Here is a 15,858-nt window from a genome sequence, read left to right on the forward strand (position 1 = left end):
AGGAGATGGAGGAGATACTAAATGAGTATTTTGCATCAGTATTTACTGTGGAGAAGGACATGGAAGATATATAATGTAGGGAAATAGATGGTGACATCTTGAAAAATATCCATATTACAGAGGAGGAAGTGCTGAAAGGCATAAAAGTGGATAAATCCCCAGGACCTGATCAGGTGTACCCTAGAACTCTGGGGGATGCTAGGGAAGTGATTGCTGGGCTCTTACTGAGATATTTGTATCATTGATAGTCACAAGTGAGGTGATGGAAGACTGGAGGTTGCCTAACATGGTGCCACTGATTAAGAAGGGTGGTAAGGACAAACCAGGGAAATATAGACCAGTGAGCCTGACATCGGTGGTGGGCAAGTTGTTGGAGGTAATCCTGAGGGACAGGATGTACATGTATTTGGAAAGGCAAGGACTGATTAGGGATAGTCAACATGGCTTCGTGTGTGAGAAATCATCTCTCATGAACTTGACTTGAGTTCCTGAAGAAGTAAAAAAGAGGATTGATGAGGACTGAGCGGTGGATGTGATCTACATGGACTTCAGTAAGGCGTTCAACAAGGTTCCCCATGGGAGACTGGTTAGCAAGGTTAGATCTCATGGAATACAGGGAGAACTCACCATTTGGGTACAGAACTGGCTCAAATGACCAGTGGAGTGCCACAAGGATCGGTGCTGGGTCCATTTCATTATTTATATAAATGATTTGGATGTGAGCATAAGAGGTATGGTTATTAAGTTTGCTGATGACACCAAAATTGGAGGTGTAGTGGACAGTGAAGAAGGTTACCTCAGATTACAACGGGATCTTGATCAGATGGGCCAGACGTGGGCGGCACGGTAGCACAGTGGTTAGCACTGCTGCCTCACAGCGTCAGAGACCCGGGTTCAATTCCCACCTCAGGCGACTGACTGTGTGGAGTTTGCACGTTCTCCCCGTGTCTGCGTGGGTTTCCTCCCACAGTCCAAAGATGTGCAGGGTCAGGTGAATTGGCCATGCTAAATTGCCCATAGTGTTAGGTAAGGGGTAAATGTAGGGGAATGGGTGGGCTGCGCTTCGGCGGGTCGGTGTGGACTTGTTGGGCTGAAGGGCCTGTTTCCACACTGAAAATCTAATCTAATCTAATTTAGACAAATCTTAGCTGGACTTATATGCTTAATGGTAAGGTCCTAGGGAGTGTTGCTAAACAAAGTGACCTTAAAGTGCAGGTTCATAGCTCCTTGAAAGTGGAGTGGCAGATAGATAGGATAGTAAAGAAGGAGTTTGGTATGCTTTCCTTTATTGGTCAGAGTATTGAGTACAGGATTTGGGGAGGACATGTTGCGGCTGTACAGGACATTGGTTAGGCCACTGTTGGAATATTGCATGCAATTCTGGTCTCCTTCCTGTTGGAAGTATGTTGTGAAACTTGAAAGGGTTCAGAAAAGATTTACAAGGATGTTGCCAGGGTTGGAGGATCTGAGCTATAGGGAGAGGCTTGAATAGGCTAGGGCTGTTTTCCCTGGAGGTTTACAAAATCATGAGGAGCATGGATAGGATAAATAGACAAAGTCTTTTTCCAGGGATGGGTGAGTCCAGAACTAGAGGGCATAGTTTTAGGATGAAAGGGGAAAGATATAGAAGAGACCTAAGAAGCAATGTTTTCTCACAGAGGGTGGTACGTGTATTGAATGTGCTGCCAGAGGAAATGATGGAGGCTAGTACAATTGCAACATTCAAAAGGCATCTGGATGGGTAAATGAATGGCAAGGTTTGAAGGGATATGGTCTAGGTGTTGGCAGGTGGAACTAGATCAGGTTGGGATATCTGGTTGGCATGGACGAGTTGGACCGAAGGGTCTCTCTCTCTGTTCTGTACTCTCTCTGTGCTATGACTCTATGATAACTCAACTGACCCGATACCACTACTTAACTAAGGAGCTGTTCCAATTCTTGTAATATCCCATAAACACACCCCTTTGCAAAAGGTACGTTCAAAATCCGGTTCTTACGAGCAGGACAAATTTCAGAGAGAGAAGTCAGTCAAGAATCGCCTGCTGAAGCATGAAACTTTTTTTGCATTGTTGCAGCTTCAGCCTGCTGAAACTAAACCAAACTGGAAAACACCTCAAATGGGAGAATTGGCCACTTCCTAACCATCATTAATGTAAGATGTGGAGGTGCTGGTGTTGTACTGGAGTGGACAAAGTTAAAAATCACACAACACCAGGTAATAGTTCTCAATTTTTCAGAGGCTGCTTCTTCATCAAATCGCTAATGGGGCAGGATTACAGGACACAGAATTTATAATAAAAGATCAAAATGTCATACAATTGGTGTGAAGATTGCTGTCAAGTCTTTAATCATCTGAGGATGCAGGTTTCGAGTGACTAATATGTAGATCCCAGAACTTCTTTCAAGTCACAGTCCTCCATTTGAAGAAAATACTCTTCCATCAAAAAGGTATTATTGAGTTTGGCACTGGCCTTCCAGTATTTTACTGTTGATGTGATGAACAATATGCCAGAGACAATTGTGTACATGGACCACAATCCTCTTACATTTGTAGAAAGATTTAAAGGCAAAAATATGAGACTATTTCATTGGAGTCATCTGTTACAGGTTTTTAATTTACAAATTGTGCATGTTGTGTGTCGTAAAAGTGTGATAGCAGATGTACTAAAGCGAATTTGACTGAAAAAGTGTAGATAAGATTTGACTGATTCCAATGTTATATTTTTGTGCAGAAATTGATATGAATCGTATAACTTAGATTAATGACATATGTATTTTATTGTATTGGAATTAAGAATTAGAGAGAAAAAGTGAAGCCATCTTCTCATAATGATGGTTCATTTATTTCTTAAGAAATTTATGAAATTTAAGGTGTGTACTGTACCTTTAAGAGAGAGAGAATGCTGTTTGGAACTGAGAGATTACGAGCAACAGTGAATGTGACTAAATGACAGTCCCAGAGTGTACTGGAAAATTGAAAATATGTAACATTTGGCTGTGAAATGGTTACCTGAGTTTTGGTTGCTGTTTTGACAACAACTTGAATTTAACCAATCAGTTTAAATTATACCCCAGGATTCTGAAACCCAATCAAGTTTGAATTTATTGTTTTGCCAACATTGAACCAATGAGATGATTCGATGTTGGGACGTATAAAATGCAGACATTTTGAAAATTGGTCAGAGAGCTATTTGCCAATATGACATGTTGCTCTCCAAGCATTTAGGTATCTTTCCATGTGAAATATGCTCTCAGTAAAAAGAAAGGAAATGACTTAGCAGCTGGAAGATGGAAGACACAGAAGAAGGAAGCTACTGTGTGGTTTTGAAATTAAGTTGATATATTTTTAATGAGTGTCTTATTGAAACAGTATGATGTTATAGGTTTGGAGGCAGATAGTAAGCAGTTAAGAGAAAAGAGGGTTTGGCATTGTGGATAGGTTTTTAATGTTCACTTTTAGAGTTTAAAAAAATCTTATTTTCTTCACATAATGGAATCTGGGAGTTCTTTGTCACTCATTTTAAGAGATCACGAGGCGAGATAAGCTTTTCAGGGTGTTTGTACTGACTGGATTGCTCCACAGGCAGCTGTGTGGACTCAATAGACAACCAGTGCTCTAAATGACTCTTGAGTTTTAGCAAAAATATATGAAGCAATTGCAGATTGAATGGCTGGATGCCTGAGTACTATAACTAAGTTTGTACTAAGTAGAATAATTTTGAGCATGGATCAATGGTGCAAGATTGATCAATTACTTGTTATATTTCCTGACAATCCACATGTCTACACTTAGGAAAGTAGCTTATCATGACTTTTACAACATGGGCATTTCACTATATTTAGTTTTTATTTGTTTCTCCTTCTGCAGCCGAGAATGTGGCCAAAAAATGGAATGTTAGTCGAGAAGAACAGGACAAATTTGCTGTACAATCCCAGACAAGAACTGAGAAGGCACAAAAAGCAGGATTTTTTGACAAGGAAATTGTCCCCATCTGTGTCCCATCTCGAAAAGGTATTGGTGTGATCCCACATGAAGCATTTGTGAAATCTTCAACATTGATCTTGGTCAGCTTTACTTTTGGTGTGGAAGAATAGGACTGCAGAAAAAGTGGTTTTGGTCTCGATCAGGGAATTTCAGCCTTCTCCTGAGAGTACTAACACTGGGGTAATGATTGTATGGTCTTGCATTTGTCAGTGTTGACAGTATATCTTATAGGGTATTTGATTGTAGAGAGGACATCTCAACCAAGCCAACCAAACAGGTTGATCTTTCTGAGCAGTAATGTACATTTACAATTCCAGCAGCAACCACTGCATTGCAGTTAGTGGCTGAGCCTTTACCTTAATTCAAAAACATCAGGATAAATTGCATTGACAAGATTAGCATGAAAGTGTTGAATGAACCTTAAACCTTTGAGGAGCTAGCATCAATTACTTCTGTAACAGCTGTAAACCCTCATAGCTGCACTTGATCTATATACCCCCACAATAGTTATACTGAACACTGTGATTATAACAGCATATAAAACTCAATACTGATGCCACAAGTTCATGATGTGATCTGTAGTGCTACACCAAATTACAAGAACAATATCTTTCCTAATTCTGGCAGTGCTCAAGGCAATAAATTCTAATCATATTCTCTGGTGTCTGATAATCTTGCGGCTGCAGAAAATAACCAGGTCACGTGAGCTGCTGATCTCCTAAATTACACATGACCTTCTGAAACCTATCTAACATGAAATGTGATCATGTCAGTTTGAACTTCTTTTGGCAATTGAAAGGAACTGGAAAAACTGGACCATCACCTCAGTCAGAACTTATTGCTGCTTTTTTTTTAAACTAGCGCTGCCTCTGGAAATAAAGTGGATAAATCCATGATGGTGAGGAGGTATCTATGAATTGATATAGTCCTAGGAAAGCATATTTTCCTTATTTCATGGTATGTGTCATCACTGGCAATGCCAACATTGGTTTTTCAATGGCTGTTGAATTAAGTGTCTTGCTAAGCTATTGCAGAGGGCGACTTAGAGTCAACTACATGGTGTTGGTCTGGAGTTTGCAGGTTCTCCCCGCCTCTCTGTGGGTTTCTATCGGGTCCTCAGGTTTCCTCCCACAGTGGAAAGCTGTGCAGGTTAAGTGGATTGGCCATGGCAAACTGCCATGTAGTGTCCAGGGATGCATGACTACTGACTAATCTCAACAGCATTAATTTTGATTATGTGACACTAAGCATTTGTAGCGGTACCACATACATTTTAGGAATTTGCTGATTTTTTGTTTAATAGTCTTGTGCCACAAAGTCTCCAAGGGTTTGCTGACTGCTGATATATTATACCAGGTAAACCTAGTTACTTATCAGCCTTCAACTCAATTTTTGTGTGTGCTTCCCATATCTGCTAATTCTCTGAGAGATCAGAAATCTGTCTTAACCTTAGATAAATTCAGTAATTGCACATCTACAACCCTCTGGGTTAGAGAAATTCAAATATTCACTTTCTTTTGAGAGAAGAGATATGTCCTCATCTAAATGACAGGTTCTCTCCGTCTCTGTGTGGATTTCTGTCGGGTCCTTGGGTTTGCTCCCACAGTGGAAAAATGCGCAGGTTAGGTGGACTGGCCATGGCAAACTGCCGTGTAGTGTCCAGGGATGCATGACTAGTAACTAATCTCATCAGTATAAATTTTGATTATGTGACACTCAGCATTTGTAGCCATACCACATTTCATTCAAGAACCTTTCATTATTGATTTCCTAGCCAAGGTAAAATATGGGCCGGCAAGGAGATTTTCTGAGAAGTGCCGATCTGTGCTAGAACAAAAGAATTCCTATTTTAGGATAAGAGATCCAATCATTTAGGAAGTGAGGAGAAACCTCTCAGATTGCTGCACTGCCCCTTTTTATAAAAGGAGGGAACTCTGCATTCCTGAAAGGAGATTCCAGTCAAGACTCCTTCAGAATTGTGGAACTGTACTTCCATTCTGACAGTTCTTTTACCGTGCCAGAATGTCGGAGAAAGAAAATAATGCCCCATGTTCACAGAAGTTTCCTGTTGTATTGTGTAATTTTAAGGTCCAAACAGCTTCTGCCAGATGCTAAGTACATAAAGTGTGATGTTAGGATGCAGGGAGAGCAGGGTGCCAGACAGGTTGGAGTATGGGTAGAATGCAAGGCTGCAAAGGGGCTAGGTAATACATGTAGTGTTTAGGGTATGTCTGGATGGGTGGGGGATGTTGAGTCCGGCAGTAGGAATGGTTCGGTCTGGAGCAGGGAAGGATCCATCAGTGGGGGAAAGAGTGAGCATGCTTAATGTCATGGAGAGAAATAACTGTGTCCAAAAGCAGGGGAAGGGAGGTTCTTGAAGAGCAGGTGAAGTGGTTTGAATCCAGAGTAAGGGAAGGAGGGGTCGGTCCCAGGAATGTCAGGTCAAGGTCTAGGGAGGTGTAGTCAGGCATGTGTAGTTTAAATATGGCGACAGTGGAACAGTTAACCAGGAGACAGATTTCCTTTTAGTGCAAATTTTCTTCTCCAAATTTTGATTTTAAACTGAATTAGACCATAAGACATAAGGCCATTTGGCCCATCGCGTCCATGCTGCCATTCAGTCATGGCTGGTGGCATTTCAACGCCACTTATCCGCACTCTCCCTGTATTCCTTAATTCCTTGCGAGGTTAAGAATTTATCAATCTCTGCCTTGAAGACATTTAGTGTCCCAGCCTTCACTGCGCTCCAAACAATGAATTCTACAGGCCCACCACTCTCTGGCTGAAGAAATGTCTCCTCATTTCCGTTCTAAACTGACCCCCTCTAACTCTAAGGCTGTGCCCACGTGTCCTGGTATCCCGGCCTGATGGAAACAAATTCACAGCGTTCACCCTTTCTACGCTATGCATTATCTTGTAAGTTTCTATTAGATCTCCCCTCAACCTTCTAAACTCTAATAAATACAATTCCAGGATCCTCAGCCGTTCATCATATGTTAGGCCTACCGTTCCAGGGATCATCTGTGTGAATCTCTGCTGGAAATGCTCCAGTGCCAGTATGTCATTTCTGAGGTGTGGGGCCCAAAACTGAGCACAGTATTCTAAATGGGGCCTAACCAGAGCTTTATAAAGTCCCTGTAGCACATCACTGCTTTCACATTCCAACCCTCTTGAGATAAATGACAGCATTACATTTACTTTCTTAACCACGGCCTCAATCTGCAAGTTAACCTTTAGAGAATCCTGATCTAGCACTCCCAGATCCCTTTGTACTTTGGCTTTATGAATTTTCTCACCGTTTAGAAATTAGTCCATGCCTGTATTCTTTTTTCCAAAGTGCAAGAACTGGCATTTGCTCACATTGAATTTCATCAGCCATTTCTTGGACCACTCTCCGAAACTGTCTTAACTCTTTCTGCAGCCTCCCCACCTCCTTTGAACTACCTGCCTATCCACCTAACTTCGTATCATCGGCGAACTTCACCTGAATGCCCCCAGTCCCTTCATCCCAGTCCCTTCATAAAGTGAACAGCTGTGGCCCCAACACTGAACCCTGTGGGACACTACTTGTCACGAGCTGCCATTCCAAAAAAGAACCTTTTATCCCAAGTCTTGTGCCTTCTGTCAGACAGCCAATCCTCGATCCATGCCAGTAGCTCACCTTGAACACCATAGGCCCTCAACTTACTCAGCAGCCTCCTATGAGGCACCTTATCAAGTCTAGGTTGGTAACATCCACGGGGTATCCCTGGCCTAACCTACTTGTTACCTCTTCAAAGAATTCTAACCCCCCCCTTACTAAATCCATGCTGACTTGTTCTAATCCGATCCTGCACTTCCAAGAATTTAGAAATCTTATCCTTAACGATGGATTCTAGAATTTTACCTACAACCAAGGTCAGGCTAATCGGCCTATAATTTTCCATCTTTTGGCTTGATCCTTTCGTGAACAATGGGTTACAACAACGACTTTCCAATCAGCTGGGACTTTGCCTGACTCCAGTGATTTTTGAAAGATTACAACCAACACCTCCGTGTTTCTTCAGTCACCTCCCTCAGAACTCTAGGATGTAGCCCATCCGGACCAGGAGATGTATCAATTTTTAGCTTTTCTAGCATTTACTGTTTTGTAATGGCTCCCATACTCAACTCTGCCCCGACTCTCCTTAATTGTTGGGATATCACTCATGTCTTCCACTTTGAAGACTGACACAAAGTATTTATTAAGTTCTTCAGCTATTTCCTTATCTCCCATCACGAGCCTTCCTGCATGAATTTGGAGCAGCCCAGTTTCTACTTTTGCCTCTCGTTTGTTTCTTAGGTATTGAAATAAACTTTTACTATAATTTCTAATATTACTGGCTAGCTTACCTTCATATTTGATCCTCTCCTTCCTTATTTCTCTTTTTGTTATCCTCTGTTTTTATAGTCTTCGCAATCTTCTGACTTCCCAGTGCACTTTATAGGCTCTCTCTTTCTCTATGATACATTTCCTGACTTCCTTTGTCAGCCATGGCTGTTTAAATTCACCCTCCACCCCACCTCTTCCCCCCCCCCCACTGACCCCCGAATAATCCTTCTTTTCTTTGGGATGAACTTCTGTACTTCACCCGGAAACTCCTGCCATTGTTGCTCTCCTGTCTTCCCAACTAGGCTGTGCTTCCAGTTGATTTTCATCAGTTCCTCTCTCATACCCTTGTAATTACCTTTATTTAACTGTAACACCATTACATCCGATTTTGCCTTCTCTCTTTCAAACTGCAAACTGAACTCTACATATTATGATTGCTACCTCCTAAGTGTTCCCTTACTTTCAGATCTTTTATAAAGTCTGGCTCATTACATAACACTAAGTCCAAAATGGCCTGCTCCCTTGCGGGCTCCATCACAAGTTGTTTCAAAAGCCATCCCTGTAAGCATTCCATGAATTCCCTTTCTTTGGATCCACTGGCAATATTATTCACTCAGTCCATTTGCATATTGAAGACCCCCCATGATCACTGTGACCTTGCCTTTCTGGCATGCCCTATCTATTTCCTAGTACATCTTGTGGCCCTGGTCCTGACCACATAACTCCCATTATGGTTTTTTTGCCTTTGTGGTTTCTCAACCTCACCCACACAGACTCCACATCATCTGACCCTATGTTATTCAGTGCCATAGATTTAATTTCATTCTTAACTAACAAGGCGACCCTCCCTGTCTTCCCTTTTTCTCTTAGCTAGTTGTACAATTTCCCCTGTCATCCACGGTTCATGAATCTTGCCTTTCCTATCCTTTGCTTTCAACGGGACATGCCTATCCTGTACTGTCTTTAACCCATCTTTGAAAGCCTCTCACATATCAAATGTGGACTTGCCTTGAAATAGCAGTGTTCAATGCACATTTCTAACTCCTGCCTAATTTTGATATAATTGGCCTTTGCCCAGTTTAGTACTCTTCCCTTAGGACCACACTCATCTTTGTCTCCGAGTATTCTAAAACTTTCAGAATTGTGGTCGCTGTTCCCAAAGAAATCCCCTGTTGTAACTTCTACCACCTGGCCTGACTCATTCCGTAACACCAGGTCCAGTGGGCCCCTTCCATACTGCTCTAGAAAACTCTCCTGGACGCTTCTTACAAATTCTGCCCCATCCAGACCTCTGACACTAAGTGTATCCGAGTCACTACTGGGAAAATTAAAATCTCCCATCACTACCACCCTGTTGCCTCTACACTTTCCATAATCTGTTTACCTATTTGTTCTTCTACCTCACGCTCACTGTTGGGAAGCCTGCAATACAGCCCCAAAAATGTAACTGCACCCTTCTTATTTCTCAGCTCCACCCATAATGCCTCTCTACTCAAGCCCCCATAGTGGCCAACTTGAGCACAGCCGGGATATCATCCTTGACCAGCAATGCAACTCCTCCCCCACCTTTTACTTACCTCCCTGTCCTGTCTGAAGCGTCTATATCCTGGAACATTCAGTTGCCAATCATGCCCTTCCTTCAACCAAATCTCTATGATTGCAATAACGTCATACTCCCCAGGCACCAATCCAAGCCCTAAGTTCATCTGCCTTACCCACCATACTCCTTGCATTAAGGTATATGCACTCCGGGCCACCAGTTCTTTTGCGTTCATCTCCTCTCTCCCTACTCTTCCCCTTATTAATGCTAACTTCATGATTCTTACAGTCTCCAGTTTCCATCTCGCTGTCTACTTGTCTTCTCTTCTGGTTCCCAGCCCACTGCCACATTAGTTTAAAACCTCCCTAACAGCAGTACCAAAAACTACCCCAAGGACAATAGTTCAAGTTTGGTTCAGATGTAGACCATCCAATTTGTAATAGTCCCACCTTCCTCAGAACCGGTCCCAATGTCCAACCAGTCTGAACCCCTCCCTCCTACACCATCCCTCAAGCCACGTGTTCATCCTGTCTATTCTTACATTTCTACGCTGGCTAGCACGTGGCACTGGTAGTAATCCCGAGATCACTACCTTTGAGGTCCTCCTTTCTAACTTCTCTCCCAGCTCCCTGAATTCTGCTTTCAGGACCTCAGTTCATTTTTCACTTATATCATTGGTGTCGATACGCACCAAGACTGTTCACATTCCCCTTTCAGAATGCTCTGCAGCCGATCGATTACATTCCTGACCCGGGCACCTGGGAGGCAACATGCCATCCAGGAGTCCCGTTTTCGGCCACGGAACCGCCTATCTACTCTCCTCACAATATAATCCCCTATGACTATGGCCCTATGAGTCTTTTTCCTGCCCTTCTGAATTACAGTGCCTGCCACGGTGCTATGATCCTGGCAACTGCTGCCCTCCCCGGTTTTCATTTTTATGATGAAAATAAATAACCTCGTACTTCCCCACATACTATAAAACTTATTTTCACTCAATTCAACACCCTGATATGTACTGAGGGCAGCTGAACGAAAGTCATTCTCTGCACCCATTGAAGCCAAATGTCATAGAGTGACAGACTCATATAACACAGAAACCGAACCTTTGGTCCAACTCATCCATGCTGTTCAAGGTTCCCAAACTGCTCCGAGGAGGACCAATTCCACCGTAGAACATCCCAGATGGCCTCCTCCTTCAAGGACTGCAATTTCCCCTCCCATGTGGTCCGATGATGCCCGCCAGCACATCTCTTCCACCTCCCACACCTCTGCCCTTGTACCCCACCCTCCAATCGCAATAAGGACAGAACCCCCCCCCTTCTACCCTACTAACCACCGGAAACAGCACATCATCCTCCACCATTTCCGCTGTCTACAAACGGACCCTATCATAAGGGATCTATTTCCCTCCCCACCCATATCAGCGTTAAGCAGAGACCATTCCTTCCATGACTCCATTGTTGGGTCCACGCCTCTACCAAACCACCATTCACTCCTGGCACCATCCCTTGGCATCATCCCTTGCCACCACAAGAAGTACAGAACCTATGCCCACACCCCCCTCCACCACCTCTGTTGAAGATCCAAAGGATCCTTCCACATCTGACAGAGATTTGCCTGTACTTCCACACACGTCATCTACTGTGTCTATTGCTCACAATGTGGTCTCCTCTGCTTTGGGTAGACAGAATGCCAACTTATGGAATGTTTTAGAGAACATCACCGGGACACATGCACTATACAATCCAACCGTGCTATGGCTGGACACTTGAACTCCCCCTCCCACTCTGCCAAGGATATGCAAGTCCTGGACCTCCTCCACTGTCAAACTCTAGCCACCCAACACCTGGAGGAAGAACGCCTCATCTTCCACCTTGGGACCCTCCAACACACGAGATCAATGTAGATTCCATCAGTTTCCTAATTTCCCCTCCACCTACCTCATCCAACCTTACACCTCGGTACTGCTCTCTTGAACTGTCCATTTTCCTTTCCACTTATCCCCACCACCTTTCTTTCTAAACTATCACCATCATCCCCACCTCCATCTACCTATCACAATGCCAACTACCTTCCCCACAGCCCCAAACCCTCCCATTTATCTGTCAACCCCCTTGAGCTGCTCTCTCATTCCTGATGAAGAACTTATGCATGATATGTTGACTCTCCTGCTCCTCTGATGCTGGCTGACTGGCTGTGCTTTTCCAGCACCACACTCTTTGACTTTGCCCCACCATGTCTATGCCAGCCAACAAAAACCATGACTACACTAATTTCATTTGCCTTTGATTAGTCGTATCCTACATTGTCCTATCCAGATGCTTCTGAAATGTTGCAAGAGGACCTGTCTTCATTACCTTCTCAGGGCAGCACATTCCATATTTCTGCCATGCTTCACATTTTGGAAACATTTTTCCCTGATCTCCTCTGAAGCACTTCCTCCACTTCTTAAATTTGTACCATTCAGCTTTAGACACATCTACCATGAGCAAATATTTCTCATCATCTGCCTCTCATTATTTTGCATACCTTTGACTCAGCCTCCTCTGCTCTTGGAATCTCCTTCATTTTTGCACATCTGCTAATGCTGGAATAATCTTGTAGATGACTTCTCCCTTTACAAAATTTTGTCAGATGTTTTTCATTCCTGATTTTAGCCACTTTCAATATTACCTCTGTGCAGACTATAGTAAAATGGATTCTGCACTGAGTGAAAAACCTTCCTGAAAAGCATAAACTCGTGTTTCAAGGCAGTGAATGTAGAAAATAGGAGCAGAGGTTAAGCCATTTGGCCTTCAAACCTTCTTTGCCATTCAATGATCATGGTAGATAATCCAACTGGATACCATGTTCTCACGTTCTCCCCATTCCTTTAACCCAAAGAGCTACATCTAACTCCTTGAAAAGATTCAGCATTTTGACCTCAAGCACATTCCTTAGCAGAGAATTCCACCACTCTCATCTCAGTGCTAAATGGATAAAAACAAGGACTGCAGATGCTGGAAACCAGAGTGGTGCTGGAAAAGCACAGCAGGTCAGGCAGCATCCGAGGAGCAGGAAAATCGACGTTTCGAGCAAAAGCTCTTCATCAGAAATAGAGGCAGGGTGCCTGCAGAGTGGAGAGATAAATGAGAGGGGGGTGGGGGTGGGGAGAAAGTAGCATGGGGGTGGGGATGGAGGTGATAAGCCAGAGAGAAGGGTGGGGGGAGGTAGCAAAGAGTAAATGGGTGAATGGGGGTGGGGATGAAGGTGATAGGTCAGAGAATAGGGTGGAATGGATAGGTGGAAAGGAGGATAGGCAGGAAGGACAGTTCATGAGGGCGGTGCTGAACTGGAAGGTTGGAGCTGGGGTGAGGTGGGGGAAGGGGAAATGAGGAAACTGGCGAAATCCACATTGATGCCATGGGGTTGAAGTGTTCCAAGGCGGAAGATGAGGCGTTCTTCCTCCAGGCGTCGGGTGTTGAGGGAGCGGCGGTGGAGGAGGCCCAGGACCTGCATGTCCTCGGCAGAGTGGGACGGGGAGTTGAAATGTTGGGCCACAGAGCAGTGGGGTTGATTGGTGCGGGTGTCCCGGAGATGTTCCCTAAAGCGCTCTGCTAGGAGGCGCCCAGTCTCCCCAATGTAGAGGAGACCACATTGGGAGCAACGGATACAATAAATGATATTGGTGAATGTGCAGATAAAACTTTGGATGTGGAAGATTCCTTTTGGGGCCTTGGATGGAGGTGAGGGAGGAGGTGTGGGCGCAGGTTTGCAATTCTGCAGTGGCAGGGGAGGGTGCCAGGAAGGGAGGGTGGGCTGTTGGGGGGTGGCAAAGACCGTTCCCTCCAAGTAGTCATGGAGGGAGCGGTCTTTGCAGAAAGCGGAAATGGGTGAGGAGGGAAATATATCCCTGGCGGTGGGGTCGGTTTGGAGGTGGCGGAAATGTCGTCGGATAATGTGGTTTATGCGAATGTTGGTAGCTTGGAAGGTGAGCACCAGGAGGGTTCTGTCCTTGTTACGGTTGGAGGGGTGGGATTTGAGGGTGGAGGGGCAGGATGTGGACGTGATGCGTTGGAAGGCACCTTTAACTATGTGGGAAGGGAAATTGCTATCTCTAAAGAAGGAGGCCATCTGGTGTGTTCTGTGGTGGAACTGGTCCTCCTGGGAGCAGATACAGCGGAGGCGGAGGAATTGGGAATACGGGATGGCATTTTTGCAGGAGGTAGGGTGGGAACAGGTGTAATCCAGGTAGCTGTGGGAGTCGGTGGGTTTGTAAAAAATGTCAGTGTCAAGTCGGACGTCGTTAATGGAGATGGAGAGGTCCAGGAAGGGGAAATTTGTCAGAGAATTTGTCAAAATTCCAGTGAATTTATTCCTAACTGATCCAGATTTTCTTTGTACATCAATCCTGCATTCCCGCAAATTGGCCGTTGTTGCAATTTCTGCATAGCCAGAACATGCTTCCTCAGGTAAGGTTAGAGACAAAAAAAAGCTGCAAATGCTGGAATCCCAAATTCAGGACTAAAGAACAGTTTGACCCGAAATGTAGACTTCTCCACCTTCTGAAGCTACCTGGCTTGCTGTGTTCTTCCAGCCTCCTGCCTGTCCTCAGGTAAGGTAACCAAAATTGCACACAGTGCTTCAAATGAATGCATTTTATCTTTTGGCTTGAAATAAATGGGATGTGATGTAGATCTTAGTTTTCATATGAAAAGGACTCTAATGACCCTCTACAAGAGTCTACCTCAAAATGATTACAGGAGTGTTTTGTGTTAGCTTTTGCTTGTAAATAACTGGACATAGACATATCTCTTTTCAGGCTCTTTTGAAGTATCTGCTGATGAATTTCCCCGTCACGGTAGTAGCTATGAAGTGATGTCAAAACTAAAGCCATGTTTTATAAACGATGGGACTGGTAGCATTACAGCTGCTAATGCATCAGGTGAGTGATGCACCTTTCCTTTAACCCTGGTCATTTTCATCACTAGCAATTACATTGACTGGACTGATGTTATTTTGGTTCCTGCTGCTACAGGTATAAATGATGGAGCAGCGGTTGTAATTCTGATGAAGAAATCAGAAGCTGTTAAAAGAAACCTGACGCCTTTGGCACGTATTGTATCCTGGGCACAAACTGGACTGGATCCTGCTATTATGGGAATTGGCCCTATACCAGCAATAAGGAAAGCAGTAAGGGATGCGATTTCCTTTCCAACTTTGTTTGTTAATGCTATGCCTTTCTGAAATATGGACTGTACCAAAATATAGCCAAATGTTTCATTTCTTTCTTGGTTGTTTCATCCTTTATGTCAAATAATTCCATTAGGAAATCAGTAGGAAGTCTATTCTTTTAGAAAACTGAAACCATTTAACTGAAACAAGATCAGTCCTTAGTTTTCCGATTTCTTCAGTCCTTATCGAAATCTCTCAACGTTGGTAACACTTTTCTATATCATTTATAAATTTCCAAACTGTAGTTCCCAGGATTGTGCACAATTGCCCAGTTGAGGCTTAACCATTGATTGCTTTAATATGCTGTACCTCTGTTTAATAAATCCAAATAGCTTATGTGTTGCTTAACCATCTTTAAGAATTTGTGTATATGGTGACTCACCTGCACTTTTTGAAATTATGCATTTTAGCCATCTTTCATATTAGTCATGTTAAGGCAACTTAGGCGCTGTGGTATGGCAACTTAAGTGTTACATTGTGGCGACTTTGTTTTGTAAACAATACAAGTGACAATAATGACTCTTCTATTCAAGTTTTTTGAAAATGTATCACTTCACACTCTTCACATTGAACTCCACCATCATTTCATCATCTCTGGGTCATCCATATGCTGTAAACTTTCATCCTCACTACCTACTGCTTTTCTTGCTATAGTTGAGACTGAGTCATTCATAAAATTTGAGAAGATTAAAATTAATCCTTGAGGAACATCACTACAAATCACTACTCTGAGAAATTTCAGTTCATCTTTGTCTCTTGCACTGA

At 43.5% G+C, this 15,858-nt stretch overlaps 1 protein-coding gene across 3 annotated transcripts in view; it reads left to right on the top strand.

The window, feature by feature from the left end:
* The window catches only part of acat2 (acetyl-CoA acetyltransferase 2), a 103,474-nt gene that overhangs the window by 71,601 nt on the left and 16,015 nt on the right, over positions 1–15,858 (top strand). For 2 of the 3 annotated variants that reach the window (XM_072581103.1, XM_072581102.1), the window contains exons 5-7: positions 3,869–4,012; positions 14,681–14,803; positions 14,897–15,051. In XM_072581103.1, coding sequence (XP_072437204.1) covers positions 3,869–4,012; positions 14,681–14,803; positions 14,897–15,051 — 422 coding nt within the window. The remainder of the gene's footprint in view (positions 1–3,868; positions 4,013–14,680; positions 14,804–14,896; positions 15,052–15,858) is intronic. The other variant, XM_072581104.1, reaches the window with a different exon arrangement.

Source organism: Chiloscyllium punctatum, chromosome 11 (genome assembly GCF_047496795.1).
Source record: "Chiloscyllium punctatum isolate Juve2018m chromosome 11, sChiPun1.3, whole genome shotgun sequence".
NCBI lineage: Eukaryota > Metazoa > Chordata > Chondrichthyes > Orectolobiformes > Hemiscylliidae > Chiloscyllium > Chiloscyllium punctatum.